The sequence below is a fragment of the Paramisgurnus dabryanus genome, chromosome 18 (assembly GCF_030506205.2).
Source record: "Paramisgurnus dabryanus chromosome 18, PD_genome_1.1, whole genome shotgun sequence".
In the NCBI taxonomy this organism is placed as follows: domain Eukaryota; kingdom Metazoa; phylum Chordata; class Actinopteri; order Cypriniformes; family Cobitidae; genus Paramisgurnus; species Paramisgurnus dabryanus.
Window position 1 is genome coordinate 20,623,380 of NC_133354.1, and position 19,832 is coordinate 20,643,211.

General features: G+C 36.9%; 1 protein-coding gene across 1 annotated transcript in view; it reads left to right on the top strand.

The window, feature by feature from the left end:
- rad50 (RAD50 homolog, double strand break repair protein) overlaps positions 1 to 19,832 on the top strand; it is a 31,726-nt gene that overhangs the window by 10,961 nt on the left and 933 nt on the right. Inside the window, exons 10-24 of the mRNA XM_065287248.1 lie at positions 319 to 525; positions 818 to 1,000; positions 2,307 to 2,464; positions 4,176 to 4,351; positions 6,966 to 7,203; positions 7,355 to 7,544; positions 8,426 to 8,552; positions 10,949 to 11,142; positions 11,393 to 11,503; positions 11,602 to 11,694; positions 11,767 to 11,880; positions 15,611 to 15,738; positions 15,928 to 16,152; positions 17,894 to 17,979; positions 18,197 to 18,339. Of these exons, the coding sequence (XP_065143320.1) occupies positions 319 to 525; positions 818 to 1,000; positions 2,307 to 2,464; positions 4,176 to 4,351; positions 6,966 to 7,203; positions 7,355 to 7,544; positions 8,426 to 8,552; positions 10,949 to 11,142; positions 11,393 to 11,503; positions 11,602 to 11,694; positions 11,767 to 11,880; positions 15,611 to 15,738; positions 15,928 to 16,152; positions 17,894 to 17,979; positions 18,197 to 18,339 (2,373 nt within the window). The remainder of the gene's footprint in view (positions 1 to 318; positions 526 to 817; positions 1,001 to 2,306; positions 2,465 to 4,175; positions 4,352 to 6,965; positions 7,204 to 7,354; positions 7,545 to 8,425; positions 8,553 to 10,948; positions 11,143 to 11,392; positions 11,504 to 11,601; positions 11,695 to 11,766; positions 11,881 to 15,610; positions 15,739 to 15,927; positions 16,153 to 17,893; positions 17,980 to 18,196; positions 18,340 to 19,832) is intronic.

A 19,832-nucleotide genomic window follows, 5' to 3' on the forward strand; every position in this document is an offset into this window, starting at 1 on the left:
GAAAACAGTTCCGAAGCAGTACTGTGGCATTGCTCTCGTGATACTATGTACTGATGCTGTTGTTGCTTTTATCAAGCCACACTGTGGGCTTGCATATAATGTAATAGTTATAAAACTTTAATAGTGCCGTCCATGAAACTGGTTGTTTCCTATCGACCATGAAGGTAAAGACTACAACTCCCATTGTTCCACATTCTTTCACAACATCATCAAGCTGCTGCAATTATTGTTTCCAAAAATGTAATGGCATAAATCACATATTGTGCCCTCGAATGTTGTCATTGTGTATTCACTGTACAAATCTTAATCTTCTTTAAGCGTGATATGCAAGAGAAGGAGGTGCAAAAGCAGCAAAACATTGATGATCTTCGCGATAAGAAGACCGGCCTGGAGAGAACCATTGAGCTGAAAAGAGACATGCAGGCAAAGAAGCAGCAGGAACTGAAGAACATGAAGTCTGATCTGCAGAGATTAGAGGGCTCATCTAGCAGACTGCAGGAGCTGGAGACTGAACTTCAGAAAGCGGTCAGACCTGCAGCATTCCTGACTTACTGTCAGCTTTAGATGTATTTCTATGCATTTCTATAGTGTGCAGCTATTAAAAAACAGCTGTAAATGTGTATATATATGATGTGAACTTCAATGACACAGTAAACATAGGTTGGATCTTGTGATTCTGATGGCCTGTGCAACATATAAAACATAAAATAGGTTGTATGCCAATATAATATAATCTGCTGAAATACACCAGTTATGATTTTAAAGGATGCCCTGTGGCATCAATACTCTCACTCATTCGCAATGTATGTGTTTATAGGACCGTGAGCTTGATAACGCTATGCAGGCGTGTACAGTAGACAGTTTGAAGGCTGAAGTTATTGAACTGCAGAAGGAAAAATCTGGACTGGATCAGGCCCAGCGTAAACTGGACCAGGAGATGGAAGCACTTAACACGCACACCACAGCACGTACACAGATGGACATGCTGAAGAAGGATAAGGTGAGATCATAACCGCGTCAGATTCACCTCTACGGTAAGAGTTAACTTTTAATACTGTGACAGCACTATGCTTGCAGTATATTGCTTCAGCACCTAGATGTCAGCACGTCTTTATATCATTTCCTGTGCTACCTGACATGTTATAAACACACGTCACAAAATAAACTTGAATAGTTCAGGTAATTGTTTCGTTTTCATTTCAGTTTTACTGTCCTTTTGGTTGACCAAAGATTTAGGTTTTTGTGGAAAGAGAATTTAGGTACAATCAATAAATGATTATGTATAGGGGCTGGGTGTTGACCAATTAGATTGAATTTTTTTTTTTTTTCGATTCAATCTGGTATTTTTTGTTATTAATATTTCCTTAAAAATTTTAGTGTTGCTGACATGGAACTTATTTGGTGTGCTGTCCAGTGGTGGCCGGTGACTTCTCTTCGAGGGGTGCGAATTCAAAACATGTTTGTTGCTCGTCATTTCAAGATATGTGTTCGTTGCGTCATGTGACCCATGTGCATTATGTGTCTTGTCAAATATGTACCTGCTGCACACACGTCAAAAGGATTTATGATAAAACATACACATTAGATTAAACGAGTATCTGGCTAACGCGAGCGTCTCTTTTATTATAAACTCCTTCAAAGCATCTGCAGCAGGCTCATATTTTGACATCACGCGTGATGAACATAAGTTTACATGACGCGCCAAATAATATTTTGAAATGAAGGGCCACACACATGATGGGCTACATACATGTTATGACGAGCTTCACATCATGCGTCCTTTAAAAAGAAGTCACCGACCGCCACTGGTGCTGCCACTGTAATGGGCGTTTCACACGCTATGTGGCAACCGCGTTGTTTAGTTCATTTTCTAAAGGATAGAAATTTGTGTAAATCTGTTTGTTTAAGCTCAAGGAAACGTGGATACAGTATTTGCTTGCTTCACATCTTTTGCTTGAGGCCTAAACAACTTTCAGATCAGTCGAATCATTTACAATAGAGGCATGGAGTAATAAGGTTTTACCAACAGTTTGAGGATTAAGTGGAGCTAAGAGGTTTAGTTACAATCTTTTCCTTCACCTACTTTACAAAGGTTTTTTCAAATAGCATAACCCACAGACAGACCAGTAGTAATAAATTATGCTAATGAATAAAATAACAAAATATGTAGATCATTTAGAGCCCAGTGGTGTGTAAAAATTGCGTTTGTATTTTTATTTACTGTAACTGAAGTCACAATATAACAGTGTTGCATGCTATGCATGTTGAATGATACTTTTAATGTTAAGCTGTTTTCTTGATTTCAGATGGATAAAGAGGAACAGGTGAGAAAGATCAAGTCAAGACACAATGAAGATCTTACGTCTCTGTTAGGACACTTTCCAAACAAGAGACAACTGGAGGACTGGATCTACTCAAAATCCAAAGAGATCAACTCTACGAGAGATCGGCTCAGTAAGCTCAAGTGAGTGACACACTACATGAAGCCTTTTAACGTTTAAATAATAGTAGATTTAATATACTAGAAAATGACGTGTGAATATTGAGTATAAGAGTGTAGATTTATGTTTCTAACATAAAGCAGAGAGTCTGTGTAAAGAGACATGCACACACACACACCATTAACCTTTGCACATAATCCCTCCCACATACTGGATTAATGCCGTTTTAATACATGCTGATGTATTGGGGTTCATAAGGAATGTGTCATCTGGAAGTCAAAGCAACAGTTGACTTTTACTATATGGGGGATTCAGAGGTCGCGTTAACAAAACAATTATCCTTCCGGGATGACTAATTCTTGTTGTGGGGAGAATTTATGCAGGTATTTTACAAACTATAAGATATCGCCCATCCCTAATACATAGATCTGCCGCGTATACTAAATGAGGCATGGGTGTGCAGTTACATTCAAGCTGTTTTAAAGCAGAAAGTCATTATTGTCAAAAGAATAACTTATACATATGCATAAAATACATTATGTGGCTTAAAGATGAGTTTTTAATGATAAAATTGTTGACTACAGGGGGACCATAACCATTTATTACAAGGCCTTGGAATGCTTGATTCTGATTGGCCGGTCGCAACATTTGCAGGTTATTCTTAGATAACAATCGCTCAAAAGCTGCAAATCATTTTGACAAGTCCAGTTTAATATTAAATATAAATATGTCTTTTAATAACATATATGACATTATATTTACAACCGATTAAATCAAATAGTGTGTTCGTGACATTTGAATATCTTGTCTTATCTTAAACCAAAAGAAAATGTTCAAGTAGCCAGAGAGTAAGATTAGGACCCAACACGATAACAACCTGCTGCCTATACATTATCCCTTACTTAACTATTTATAACCATAAAAAAGCAGAAAAAAAATAATGCTTTAGGACCCCAGATGTACCAGTAATTATAAAATCACCAACATATAAAGCATATACATGTTTCTATATACTTAATATCACCCTTTAGCCCAAGACAGCTTGCCCACTGAAGCTAAGCAGGGTTGAGCCTGGTCAGTACCTGGATGGGAGACCACCTGGGAAAACCAGGTTGCTGCTGGTAGTGGTGTTAGTGGGACCAGCAGGGGGTGCTCACCCTGTGGTCTGTGTGGGTCCTAACACCCCATGATTGGGACTTTTTGAAGCTTTGATTGTGTACAGTGCGCAATATAACATGTGTTCATGTTTCACGTTTAAAAGAGCGGTTTTTTTCACATAATATCACTGTCCTAAAACAGGCTGATGTCTTCCTTGTTCTATGAAGTCCCTCCATCAGAAATACATATCGAGTTCTGATTGTGTAGTTTGTTTAGTGTGTTGTGATTCGACAGCAGCTTAGCTTAGCTCAGCTGAGCTTATCTGGCGACTGGCGTATTCCTGTGGGCGGAGTTTAGTCAAAAACTGTTTTATTGACGTCATTCATTCGGGAGGTAGAGAACTGTAATCCAAACCGGCCGTTCACTGTAGGCTTTGAAAGGGGAATTCTGTTAAAGAAAATATATCGCCTGGCAATGAATTTTTTTTTATGCTTAACATAAAAATGTAACTAAATTTTGGAAAATGGGATCAGGAAGAACGTGACCTTTAATACTGTTACTTGTAAATGTGGCTGATACAATGAACATGAAACAGGCTTTAACAGGGTTAAAACTCCTTTAATGTTTCGTCTGTAGCAAAGAGCTGGCATCTGGTGAGCAGAAGAAGAGCCACCTCACAGCAGAGATCAAGCGTAAGGAAGAGCAGCTGAGCAACTATGAGGAGAAGCTGTTTAATGTGTGTGGAAGTCAAGACTTTCAGTCAGACCTCAGCAAACTGCAGGATGATCTGGAGAAATGCTCCAAACAGAGAGGTACGTCACTCTTACGCCCACATAGAGGCTAAGATCTTCAGTTCTAATTATGGTGTTCCTGTAGCTCAATTGTTAGACTGTTACATTAACAGTGCAAAGGTCATGGGTTTAATTTCCAGGGAACGCACATAATTACTTTGGATAAAAGTGTTTGACAAATGCGTAAATTTAATGGGGAAAAAAACGAATACGATTTACAAGGGGTGGACTTATACAGAATTTTGTAAATAGTCGCACAGTGAGATAAGGTGGGTCACAGTAAGTCAGTTGTTTGTAGAGGTGAATGACAGTTTAGTCCAATTAATGACTAGCAACGACAAAGATTTTGATATGATATATCATAAGGTATTTTGGTAAATTTATAGTTTTTATAAGAGATTGAGGTAGATTATTCCTGTTTGGGAATAGGAATTGCAAAATAGGAAGTTTGGGAAGCCCTGGTCTAATGCATGTAAAAATTATGTAAAAAGCAAAGACTGTATGTCATGAAATCATAAAGGCTTTGCTGCGTCTGTGTTGGTTGGGAACTGCGCTCTGTTTCAGTCACACTTGATTCTGAGGAACTACTTTGTTTGGCGGAAGAGTAATATTTATTGTATAGTGCCTAACAACGCCCCTTAGCTGTTATAAAATGCACTGGTAACCCACTGCTTCTTGGGGCTTATTGCTTTATTTTACAGATTATTTTGATTAATCTGTATGTCATGTGACCATTACACAACACTACAATACAACACAAAACTGAGAACTCATGCAAAATGGACAGATACGTATTATTACCTGATAAAAGGTACAATAACAAGTAGTAATAACTATGTAAGATACTACTAATAAAAACTTAAAGGGGCTGAATGTAAGTTATATGCAATCGCTAGCATGTTTCAAATGGACTCTGTAGACGGAAAGAAGTGACCAACTTCCAGCACAATCCAGACACTCACGAAAACTCCTCGTAAGTTAAAAAAAAAATCCTTATCTAGTGCGGCCAAAATAGTGCGTGACCGGCGTCGGGGAAAAGACAAGAGAAACATGAACACATGTTATATTGTTATATTATATTGCATCGGATTGGCATTTGATTCTTGGAGGGAGCTCCGGTCAGCGCTGGGTATGAAAACAGACCTTGAGCAGGTTTCCTTTTTACTGCAAAGGTAAGACATAGTTACAGGGCATCTGTAATATATTATGTTATTGTTTTTGTGGTGTAATGCTAACGATAGCATTTATTTTGTGGTGTAATGCTGACAATAGCATGTAGCACAGGACCATTTCAAAAGTTACTTTCTTATATGAATTATCTTTATTCAGAGCACGAGTGCATTAAGATTGTGAGTGTCGGGAGTGTGTTTTACAGTGTCGTGTTACAAAACTTTTAGAAGTAGACTTCTGTTGAAAATATAAAGTAGCACTGCAACATTTTGCTAAAATATGGTCTGTCAAACAATAACCTTACAGTACTGTAACTTTTCTTACATTTGTAAACATGCTGGTGAATCTCAATGAGCTGTCTGTGGTTGCTACGGCAACTCTGGTTGTTGTGGTCATGCTCGTACGAGTGTGCCCACTGAGAACGAGCATGAGACTGGCTGCAGTTTCTATAACGGCCACTGGTGTCAGTAACGGTTAGAAATTTCTCAACTTACGGAGAGCACCTTTAATATAATAAGTGGATACAATTTTGGCTGGACGGTAATGACAAAAATCATAATTGTCAATTATTCACCTTTGTTATTGTAATTGCGGTAACTATTGCTGATTAATAGACTTTACACTAAAGTTTTACACTTTCTGTGAAACAGCTGCACGGTACATTTTTAACATTCACTAAACTAAATAATATAATGTAAATAACAAATAATTATAGGAGTGATGTTGTTATTAAAAGAGTTCAAAATGAATAGCCGAAGTACACGTCAACTTATCAATTATAAGATCTCTGATTCAGTACTGTACTTGGTCCCCAAACATATTGCCGAAATGCACAGAATTTGGCACAAATGGACAGCTGCAATTGAGCTTTTGGCTATTTATGTAATTGTTTCACCCTTAATATATTTATATATGATCTTAAATATAGCAAGCTGAGATTTCAAATAACAGTCAATGTTACGCTGCCCACATGGTTGACTTAATGCTGTCATGATAGTTCAACAGGGAAAATCCGCTATGATTTAGACCTCCGGTTTGGTCTAAAAATAACTGCATGACTAAACTGCATGCACATACATTTCACTTTTCCGTAGTGATAGCAACATGATCCGTATTTGACGTCTTCTGCCCCCATTTCCATTAACGGTCATGCCATTTAATTTCATTTTAGTCATATTGTAGGCTGATTTTAAACAGATATTGGATGGACCTGTCATATCCAAATCAGTTCCTTTGTCTTTATGTTTTTGCAAATTCTTATAAAAAACATATTTTGATAACACAAAAACACAAACACAAGTTAAGACAGTGTTTACATATTGAAATGTTGGTTTTAAAAGTATCAACATGCATATTGTTAAATAATAATGAAATTATTGGAATGAGTAAATACAGCCACATTGTTGTATTAAATCTGATATTGTAATCTTATAGTAATTGTCTCCCTAATTCTCATCCCTCACAGCCATGCTGGCAGGTGCCACAGCTGTGTACAGTCAGTTTATCAGCCAGCTGACGGAGGAGGGCGAGCCATGCTGTCCCGTATGTCAGCGCGTCTTCCCATCAGAGGCCGAGCTCCAGGACGTCATCAACGACATGCAGTCCAAACTGCGCCTCGTCCCGGATAAACTGAAGAACACTGAGCAGGACCTAAAGAGAAAAGAGCGCAAACGGGATGACATGATGGCTCTCAAGCCGATCAGGTAAAAGCCCATGACTTCTTTATAATATCACTCCATCTATTCATCCATCCATCCAATCTTCTGTTTGTTCAGCTATCACTCTATCATTTACTACCGTTCGTTTTTTTGTCTCATTCATATTAAAACATTATGTTTAACGTTTAATTTTCAGACAGTCCATAGTGGAGCTTCAGGAGAAAGAGCTGCCAGAGCTCAGGAACAAGCTCCAAAGTTCAAATCGAGACATCGAGAGGCTAAAGGGAGACATAGAGGACCAAGAGACACGGCTGTCCACCCTTATGTCCGAGGAGGACATAGCTAAGGCCTGTCTGCAGGACATCTCCCTCATGGACCGCTACCAGGTCATTACTAACACAGACACTTAAATACAAAATATCACTAAAACCACATGCTTGTGTGTCCATCCTTTCATAAGACAAATAAAGATCGAAATATGTCATCAGAAGAGTGCACTTGTACTGAATGCACACCGCCAGATTATTTAAACCCTGCATACATTAAGTGTAGGTCGCATACGCGCCTACAGGAGAATGTAGTATGTAGCCCAGGAGATGCATTGCATGTTGTCATTATATGCATGTGTCGAACGTCTGTGTACACGTACAAGTCAAATAAACTATACTTTGCAAGGCTCTGCGTTCGACCGTGTGCGTATGTTTGTGTACATGTAAAAAACAGACTAAACTCCAGGCTTAAGGCAGTATTACACTACAGCTTTAAAAATCTGAAAAGAATTAATGGACTTTCAAGTTGTTTCAAACAGACCTAAGTTACACAGATAAACATAATAAACAGGTTGCTATGGTTCATGATCCCACATACTCAATTTCCACTATCCAGCAAATGACTTCAGATTTGAGTCACGGACCATCGTACACTGTCAGATTTCCACTGTAGTCAAATTTAAATGCCAAGCATTTTGATATCTCAGCTAGTCTGAATCATTTTCTGAGGGTAAAACATTACATTTTTACTAGTTGTGCAATATTTATTGGTTTGCGATAATGATGTGCAAAATCAAATGATCACGGTCAAGAGTAAAATTATGTGCATGCATATACATAAATAAATGCATACAATACAACATGTATTTTCACAGTATGAACATTATACACATGTATTTTTTACTTAAGTGCATCATGTTTAAAAACACCCAATATAGGTTGGGTCAGTAGGTGTTATCCAGAGTGTACTAAAAATCTTTTGGTTTGTATGTTTTCAGCTTGACCTGAAGGATGTAGAGAGGAAGATTGCTCAGCATGCAGCCAAACTGCAGGGAGTCGATCTCAGTCGCAGCATGCAGCAGGTCAGCCAGGAGAAACAAGAGACCCAACACCGCCTGGACACCAGTACGTTTACCACCATAACACTGCTGTAGCCGAATCAGCGGCTTATTCCTTAAAGCACATAAAGAAAATTCTTAAAGGTCACATAACGCACAGTTTCTTCCAATCTCATGTAAATATTGGGTACCTATGAGGGGCGTAACGATAAATCGTGCAATTTGCTTGCTAAGCTGGTCAATGAATTATAGCGAAATGCCACTACATTCAAAAGCCAGAGGGCACTCTCGTGCAAAAATGTAAAATGTACCACAGAAGAAGTACCACTGGCAGCTCTAGGAAATGGCTATAAGCATATTTATATCGTTGTTCTTTTCAAGTATTTTCATGATAATAAAGAATATGTATAATGTTTATGTTTGACAAGTGTTGCATGTTATAAATCACTCAAACTCACAGTGATTTTAAATTGATAAGGACTTTCTACTGATCAAAGAGCCGTAGTACATTATGGAGGACCACAAGAGTCATGCAAAATGTAATAAAGAACTTCAATATTTAATAACTACCTGGACAATAAAAATAGCAATTAATAGATTTGTTTAATAATTCATTAATTAATTAATCTATAAATAAATAGACAAAGTTACAAAAAAATCATTATGTAACATTTTATTAGGCAATAAAAAGTGAGATTATAAAAATAACGTAGAAATGAAATATTAATCCATTAATAAATAGTTCAAAGTAATATTACAATTTACAAAAACAACATAAAACACTCAATAAATTCATACATTTAAATTGCATTTATAAATTCTTAATTAAATAATGGAATTTCAAAATGTATTTCAAAAAGCGATTTAAAAAGAGAAATAAATAACTGGATTTATAAATTGAACTACAAATACAGGTTTAAATTAGGCATTTAAAAGGGCATTTCCGTTTAACATTTCTGTTTTCATTTCCCGATGGTTCTCCTTATTCTTTTCGCTATTCGATTTGCTTTTCGTTTTAGCCTCTCTATTTTGCTTTTCCATGACTCTTTGGGTCCTTGCAAATGGTCAAATGAGAAATGCAAATTAGCTATGGCCAGGTGGGTGTAACAAGCTCGCTGATTGGCTCTGATTGTAGGTCATGCGCAGATTTATAGTTCTCAGATGAGACCCCAAAGAGTCACAGAAAAGCTAAATAGAGAGGCTAAAATGAAAAGCAAATCAAATAGCGAAAAGAATAAGGAGAACCATTGGGAAATGAAAACAGAAATATTAAATGGAAATGCCCTTTTAAATGCCTAATGTAAACCTGTATTTGTAGTTCAATTTATAAATCCAGTTATTTATTTCTCTTTTTAAATCGCTTTTTGAAATACATTTTGAAATTCCATTATTTATTAAGAATTTGTAAATGCAATTTAAAATGATGAACTTATTGAGTGTTTTATGTTGTTTTTCAAAATAGTTATATTAATTTAAACTATTTATTAATGGATTAATATTTCATTTCTACATTATTTTTATAGTCTCACTTTTTATTGCCTAATAAAATGTAACAATGCTTTTTTTTGTTACTTTGTCTATTTATTTATAGATTCATTCATTAATTTTTAAACAAATGTATTAATTGATATTTTTATTGTCCAGGTAGTTATTAAATATTAAAGTTCTTTATTACATTTTGCATGACTCTTGTGGTCCTCCATACTACATGAAAGAGTGGTGCATAATATCGCCTTTACATTTCAGAATCGATATTGTCCAGGTATTATTTTCGTATACTTCGATTTTTCTTTGCACCCCTACTAGTATTGCATCCTTCATCTTGCCAAAGAGTCTTTAATGTTGTAAAATTTATAAAAGAAAGATCAGCTATCCCTCTTCTTTCCGAAAACAGCCAAGCTGCTGGAGGTGTACAGTGGGCGGAGCAAGTCACAAGCATGCAACATACACAATAGATCGGCGCATTATCCTTGGATAAATTTTGATGAACTTTTGCCAACAAAACACGGACATTTGTTGCATTTTTTTATTTACCGCCTGCAGTTTTGATGTTGATGGGTGTGAACTTGTGTTCACTCTGATTGGCACTTTTCGGTGATGCCCCTACAATGACTTCCACTGTACCTCCACAAGTTGTGACGTCACAGATTTAGTAGTCAAAGAAACTTTACAAGCTTTGTAGAAACCCTGACATAGAGTATTCGGCACAAAAAATACTCATAAGTCATACCTCCAACTTTTTTTTACTTTTCCTATGTTGATTGTAGGTTTGATAGCAGGGAACAGGCATACTGATAAAAAATGTATAGATTAATGTGCAATGCAATTTGCTTTGCATAAAAGCATCTGACACATGCATAAATGTAAATGTTATATATTATGTAAACCATAATGATTGTGAAGTTGAAAATGTTGGACATCATTATCATTCCATGATTACAATGTGTGCAATGTAATGTTCAGTTTGCAGTAAGGTCGACCTAAAGCGGAAACTGATCCAGGACCAGCAGGAGCAGATCCAGCTCTTGAGGAGCAATGTGAATGAGATCCGCGGAGAAAAGCTGCAGATCTCCAGTGACATGCAGAAACGTCAGCAGTTGGAAGAGCAATGTGTTGAGTTTTCCACCGAGATCCAGACACTCCATCGAGACATTCGGGTGAGGGACAACCCTGTCTCTGATTATCAAATAACGGTTTAGCTGATGTCAAGAGGCAAACATTCACTTTTATGAACACAATACAAGTGGTCATTTGGTTTACTGTGTTTAGTGCCTTTTTGTTTATTCATTTTCATTCTTTTGTATTATTTTCCATCCTGGAATATTACAAAATAAGGGCTTTAAACTACGAAAGAGTTCATGTTGATCATATTCTTATTGTGGTGTGTTTGGTTTGTGTGTTTATCAGGAGGCAAAGGAGCAGCTGTCTCCACTCGCTGTGACTCTGGAGAAACTCCAGCAGGAAAAACAGGAGCTGGGGGAGCGCAGGAGACAGAAACAAGAGGAAGGACAGGAGAAGGTGTTCAATAAACTTGCTTATGCTCATTGCAATGGAAGACAGGTTTATTTATCTGCTATATTTATCTGCCAACTAATGTTGTTTAAACTTCCTTTTAGATAAATGCAATCAAGGAGAAAGTTAGAAACCTGGCTCTAATCGAAAGAGAGATCACTCGGTACATTGAAGAGGGCAAAGACGGCTATAAAGAGGTAAATCACTTTCTCTCTTCTCTTTCTGTATAGGATTTTTTCATCTGATGTATTCTCCTTTTTCTTGCATAGCAAAAAGAAACCGAGCTACAGGAAGTGGAAAAACAGCTACATGAGGCTGAAAAACAACGAGAGAAGATCAATAAGGACATGGGCAACCTTCGGCAAGACATTGACACTCAGAAGGTGCTAACCAAAACTTTTTTATCTTCTGAATTGATGGGCTCTGTTTGGCATATAATAGTATTTTACTTTAAAGGCGGGGTATCTGATTTACGAAAATTCTAACGGTAGCCTATAGCACTGAAATCATGATCCCACCCTCCATAAAGCATCTTTTCGGTACTGTAGACCAGTGGTTTTCAAACTGGGGGCCGCGAGATGGTGCCAGGGGGGCCCAGTTTTATGACATTTTATAAAATACATTAATTTATCATGAATTCTGTGTAATCAAACCTAAAAAATAAGGATACAAACCAAAAGCACTACTTTGTATAATTTAATATGTTTTTTTATTAAAATGTTGAGTTTTAGAACTGTTTTTGTCATATTTTCTTTGCGGGGTCCTCGAAGGAATGCGCCGTACACAAGGGGGGCCGCACGCTAAAAAGTTTGAGAACCACTGCTGTAGACGTAGTAGTATATCGTTATGCTAATTTGTAAAGGAATACAAACTTCATAAGCAACACAAAGTTTCATCAAAGAGGAATATCTGAAACATCTAAATGCACAATTATATCATGTACCTACCTTACAAAAAACAAGACCCTTTCAGACCCTTTGCCTTCCCGCAGCTGTTTGCATCTTGTCAGAGGCGTCATGCCTACTCAAACTGAGGCGGCACGTGTCCCCTTGTTTTTTTTTTTTTTGAGCCAAATGGATTTTGCATGCAACCTCAAAATCAAAGAAGCGTCCATTAATCTGTTATTTGTCTTTTAATCTGTTTAATATGCACAATATTATCAATTCTGTGCTGCATCCTTGTCACTTTTTTGATCTGCAGACAGCGCAGTTGCAGAAGTCATTAGCGTCTGGCTCTTTGCTGTTGCTGCTGCATTTTGCTATCTGTGGAATTAAAACGTATAAGAAATGCTCACAACATTTCCAAACCCCAGTACGGTAAAATGTGCCTGTAACCTCCTCTGTGTAGAAAAAGTATGGTTTAAAATGTGACAGTCTCAACGTTATATTAGAGATTTTTTATATATTTTTTTTAATAATGTTATATAAAAAAAAAATATCATTATTGAACATTTATCATTATTGAACATTAAAGTCAATCACATTAATTACATTAATTTAATAGGATAATGCAGTTGTTGTGCAAAATGCATTAATGGCACAATTAAACAAGTCAAAGTTAGTCAACACTTTTATTTTGGAGGTTTTTGAATGAAAGTAGTAGGGGTGTGACGAGATCTCGTGCGACGAATTGTTGTAATTTGCCCATGACTTGCGAATGTAATGCTCAGATAATTAACTGAAATAAACCTTGATGAGGTATGAAGCCTGCATATGCGACCTCCGGAGGATGCAGCTTTCTGTTTGACCCTTTTACAGTGCATGCATTATATTTTGTCTTTTACTGCGTTTGCTTTTTTGTTTGGGTTTCCAATAATGTTCGTTTGGGAACTTGTGTGAAGTCTGAGACGCGTTGTGTTTGTCTGTTGATCAGTGTCAGATGTGAATTCTTAGCAGATTAAACCCTCACTCAGAGTTGCATGATTTAATGTCTGCATGTTCTTGATCAGAAATGACAGTGTCTGTATCATTTCTATTGTAAAGAAATGGACATATATTAAATATTAAAATGGATTTAAACATTGTTTGGCTAAAAATAAGCGTTTCTCCCCGTCTAAAGTGAAAGTGAAAGTCAAGATAGCGTCCGCGAGTCCATTATCGACCCCTGCAGGCATTTTTTATAATACATACATACTTCTTTTTATTTATAGACCACAAATGTAATGTGTTTGTTAATGTAATGTTGTTTAATGTAACTTGGTTTTAATACTTTATTTGAACCAATTATTATTGCATCTTCGTTATTATGTAATTTTAAAGGCTACTGCTCACTTGGGTCTATTTTTATTACCCAAAAATAACAAATTACTTCGTTATCAGTTAGCAAAATAATTGTTAGGGCCAGTCCTTGATTAGTTAAAACATTTAAAAATAACGTGATTTCAGTTTCTTATTCATTTATTTTATCATTGAGGGTTTCTTAAAAAGTGTGAAAATATCGTCTCGTTCTCGTGAACCCAATCTCATGTCTCGTCTCGTGGATTAAGTGTCTCGTCACACCCCTAGAAAGTAGGGGTGTTCAGATTGTTATTAATGTAAGTGCCATGGAAAAGACTGAAAGCTCTATTCATGTGTACCAAAGACGTCACTTACGCCATGCACGCTGCCATATTTGTGTCTGTCTTGGCAGTGAATACAGCATATCTTATGCACTGAATGGTCACATTTATTAGTTTAATTGAGGGCTTATCAGAGACAAAATACTGATTTTACAATGTGGAGTTAGATGTCGGCTGCCAGTCAGTCCCTCCAGTTGTTCATGATCGCAGAAGAATTTTTGGTATCTTGCATTATTTGTCATATTCTGTATTAAATATTCCCAGAAATTAAAAAGTCAAAAATACATTAAATGTAATATATCTTGGTGAATATTTTTGGCTTTAATTTACTGATGCGAATGAACAATCCCTCTCATAGCACGCTGTATCCTGTTATCATTAACAGCCCTGCACACCACAGTTATCAGTGAATCAGGTCTTCTGAGTACACATAAAACCATTATCTCTACTATATTTCTAAGTTTAAGATAAGTTATAATCCATTATTTCCATGACGATACACACATGAAAAGTCCTCGTGAAACCTGCTTGGCGCACCTTCTGTCTCAAATGCAAGGATTTAGTAAAGCCATATCATAATGTATTACAATTTATTGTTTTGTAGTCCTTAAAATAAGTTGCTGGGACACAAAAGAAAGTCTGCTGTCCATAACATCTTAGCGGGAACAAACGTGTACTTGCAGAACTGTGATCTTTGAAAGTAAAGTAAAGAAATGACAGTAATAAAATTTGTTAAAGTTTACAGTAATAAGCCTCATTGTAATTTCACAGAATGAATTATGTAAAAAAAATTGATTGCTGGCATCTGTGCTGCCAGTATCTAACTGTAAAGTAAAGAAAATACAGAAATAAAATTTGTTTACGTTTACAGGAATAAGCCTTATTGTAATTTCACAGTATGAATAATGTAAAAAAATAGATTGCTGGCGTCTATGCTGCCAGTATCTTACTGTAAAGATAAGAAAATACAGGAATATACTGTGTTTAAGTTTACAGTAATAAACCTTATTATAATTTCACAGTATGAATAATGTAAAAAAAATAGATTGCTGGCGTCTGTGCTGCCAGTATCTTACTGTAAAGAAAATACAGAAATATACTGTATTTATGTTTACAGTCATAAACTGTACAGTAAACAGTAGATTGCTGTGCTGCCAGTATCTTACAGTTATTTTACAGGAAAAACTTATAATGTATATGTGTTTGAAAGTAGTGTAATTACTTTAAACTTTTAGAATTTAATAGAGTTTATAGTGAACAGAGACTTATTTGAACCAATTTTAACTCATTTTAAATATGCATTTATGGTTTTCAGAGTACTGTGTCCAGAATTTTCAGCAAAGTATCGCCCTTTTGGTTTGAAATTTAATGTATACGTTGTAGTGCAAGTAGCTTTGGTTAACAGCATAGTTTCATAGAGTTAGTTAGCTGGGCTGATATGTGACTGAACGTGTGATCTGTTATTGCTTACATGATCTGTCTTTCTTAAAAAGAAGAACATTTTCACCTGTTTCCCAATGTATTTGTGGATACATGATTGCAGTTTGTTTTGATAGGTTCAGGAACGCTGGCTCCAGGATAACCTGACCTTACGGAAGAGGGTGGAAGAGCTAAAGGAGGTGTCCCGGAAACGCGAGGTGTTGCTGAAAGAGATGGGAAACATGCAGGTCTTGCAATTGCGCAAGTACGAGATCACTTATAAATTCTGCTCATTTATAGATGTCTGTCCATGATAGGTAGTCCTGACACAGTTTCAGAAGTTCAAAAGGTTACATCATACATTTAGATTGCTCCTTAAAGTCAGCTAAATCATGCAGGCCTAAAAGAAGTGTGAGATGTAACATTAATTTTCGCCTGCATTCTCTGATCTCAGTGAGCGTCGAGAAGTGGAGCGAAAGTTGGAGGATCTCAAAAAGACCCGCAGCGTGGCTCTCGGCCGGCAGAGGGGCTACGAGGACGAGATCATGCGTTTCCGTAAGGAGCTCAGTGAGGATAAGTACTCTCGGGCTGAGGATAGCTACAGAGACAAAATGATTGTCATGAGAACCACAGAGTTGGCCAATAAGGACCTGGATATATACTACAAAGCCCTAGACCAGTAAGTTTGTCATTGGGGGCTTTTCTGCTGTGAAACTTCAGGTAACCGTTGTGTGTGGGTTTGGTTTGATGTGGTTCAGCAGACAGTCAGAAGCAACAAAACTTTTTTCGCCTTAACTCGAGGAAATCGAACTCAGACGTCACGAGGCTGAATCAGCGGATGGTTAGTCCGAAGAAGCCTTTGTAATCATAGGGACTACCCGAAAATTTAACAATTATATATATATTATTGTACATTTTGTCAGCATGGTCAATAATATCCAATAATATATTTGCGCACAAATGTGCGTACAATTTATAAAAGTTTAAGTAGTTTCAGTTTCTCAAATACTTTAAATAAACTTTACATTTACAGAAATTAAACTTTATATTAAACTTTAAACTTCTTGATATTGACTGAGTAAGATCATGTCAAAGATTGAAATCAATGATTGAAATCAAAATGATGCTCTTCATTTCATTATTACATTATGATACTTCAGTCTGGATTTCACTGACTAAAGAGTCACATATTATCTTTATATCATAGTATACACACATTATATCATCAATGCACATTGATTTGCTTTGTCCTCATTTTAGGATGCATTTTTTTCATGCAATTCTTTCTGTTTTGCACGTATTGAGTGTAAAATCTAATCAGTATCAATTAATGTAGTCAGCATTAATGATGACAGTGGAAATGCTGTCGCTCTTTTTTATCAGGGATACACAGAGGAAGTCCTAGGTCATGATGGTTTGTTTAGATCAGTATCAATCCTTCACAGAACTGACATCAGCAGGCCTTTCTGTGGGTGTCTGAACCGCTCTGCCGTCATGCTTGCCTGCAGTGCAATAAAATTGCCTAAATTTTCAATTGCTCATTAATGTTGATTTTATCATTTTCCATATATAAGTGAGATAAAAATTAATGCTTACTAGCCATTTTTTTGTTTGTTTAATTTACAGTTTAAATAGATGTACAGTTGACACTAAAGCATGGTCAACTATGTGACCAACACAACCAAACCGAAAGTTTTTAGTGATTCTGAAGTTACAGAGGATGCAGTTATGACTTAACATTAATCTGCCCACAATTGCATTGTGCACATTAGAAGTAAACCATCATGACATAATAGGGCCTATGCATATTATTATTTTTTTTTTGTGGAAACTCATTTGTGATTGTGATAGATTGTCTATCACGATCACCATATTTTCACTTTTCTCTCAATGTCTTCATTGGCCAATAATAACCCAAAACCTTCATAAATCCCTTCATAAGTGTAAAGAATTGTGCTTGCATACATGACTGATATCATGTTTTAGCATTTGCAATGCACACTATAGCTATTCATTCGGGCATCATAAACAGACAGCTGTCCAGCCTGGTTAAGTAGTTTACAGGTAATGAAATATTAATGTGTTACCCATCAAACAAGCTTGGTTCTTCTCACATGATAGCATCACTGCTGTCTGCGCAGACTGAAGGAGATGTGGCTATTTGATAGGGCTTACCATACTAAAAAACATTTCCTCTAATATCATTTCTAATAAATAGTATGTAAAAAAAGCTTATGGTCATGGTTAAAATTAAACTCAATATGTGGCACAGTACAAAGTTTTGTCAAATGCTTAATGTTTTTATTTGACTAAAATTGTACATTTTATATAAACTGTATATCTTGATTACATACCTAGATGTATGCATATAACTAGAAAAATAGAGAACGTTGGTTATTATGTATCTTTTTTTATTACAGAACAATTATGAAGTTTCACAGCATGAAGATGGAGGAGATTAATAAAATCATTAGAGATTTGTGGAGGAGCACATACAGAGGACAAGGTCTATCTTTATAATGTATATTATGAAGCACAATAATATCATACTGTAAATCTTATATAAACAGTTAATTTTTTATAAAAAAAAAAAAACATTTGCAAATATTTTGGAATAGTTTAAACTACTAGTTGAAACTTTTTTTAAGTCCTACGTGATAATATGCAAATGTTTGCTTGATTGCTTGAATCCATTGTCCATAAATGGACTGTGATATTTTCAGACATTGAGTATGTGGAGATACGCTCAGACATAGATGAGAATGCCTCTGCCGGGGTGAAAAGAAGGACATATAACTATAGAGTGGTAATGGTGAAAGGAGACGCAGCTTTGGACATGCGGGGACGCTGCAGTGCAGGACAAAAGGTTTTATTACCCATAATTTTTTTCATTTAATATTATGACCATATGCGACAGCGAGTTGAAAAAATGTTTGTTCGACTTCATGCTGCGCCGCTAGAACTGACAGGTAGATGACGTCAAAGTACCGTGAGAGCGAGTCGAATTTAGACTTCTCCGTATGATTTCTCAAATTGCGCTCACAGTACTTTAAATAAATCCTCTTGTCGGTTCCTTTGGCGCTGCGTCCAAACAGCAGGTCATGTTTACACATGGGCGAATATTTTCATAAACGGACATTTTAACCTCTCCGGTTTCAAAAATAACATTGTGCACACATGTTTGATTAGAAAAGTGTTCATTTACACATACCCATGTATATATGCCATCAAGAGCATGCCAAACCTGTAGGTGGCGGTGTAACGAGAAGCTCAAGCCCACGTAAGCCAATTAGAATCCCGAAAATAGCAACAACAGCAATGAATCTCTTCCTCTTTTGAACAAGGTTGCACTTTTGACGTAGGTGCGAGCGCTGGCGCATACTTTGACGTTGATTGCCTAATGCGGCTTTCACATAGGACGCGGTGCACGCTGCGCTGCGCTATGAAACCCATTCATTTCAATGGCTTGCGCCGCGCGAGGGCGGTTTGTTGTTGCGTCGAGCAAAGCGCGGGCGCAGCTTGCGCTCTCGTCGCGGTCAAAGTTCAAAATAGTTTAACTTTTGCGCTGCACTCTGTGACAATTACCTGTACGGCCAATAGAAACGGGGCGTCCAAACAAAATGGACGAAGAGCTAATACTCGGGTCTGGCCAGCAGAGCACAAGCGGCGAGCGCAGCGCACACCGCTTCCTATGTGAAAGCCACATAAAGTTTCAGAGTTTTCAGAAAGAATCGGTTTCGGAGGAAAATTCTCCGTTTACATGTAAACGAAGGGAAATGTATCCGTTTTTCAAAATAACCATGTACGTGTAAACAGGGCCTGGATCAATCCTTATTAACTTAATATGGAGGAACAGCTTATCATAATTTTGACACAAATACAAAATAATGCATGGATACACATTACTGAATCTGTGGGAATGGCGGCCAAAGGCAAAATATTGCTTAGCAACGGCACATGCTACCGGAGCGTCACCGCGCATTGGAAAAGCGGAAAGACGCGAAATGTGGATCTCCCCTTATGCTACTAACACGTCAGAAGCAAAGCATCATGTTCCTTGCTCTAGATTACTATCGGGAATTAACTTTACGGCAATGCTAATTTTCCGCTTGAGTTGAATATCTCAATTGTGCAGAAGCTGGTTAAGCTACTGAATTCGCATAATTCGTATCACCTCCCGTCTATTCACGTTCATGCGTGTAAAATGCGCAAGGCTGAATGCCGGTATCACCGGCTTTGTCACGCGCTGATTAACTGGTGGGACAATTTCGTCACCGCAACATTCCTATTGGATGCCAAACTTAAAAAAAAAGTGTGACCAACTTTTTAAAGTTTTGTTTCTTTAAAAACCTACAAAAC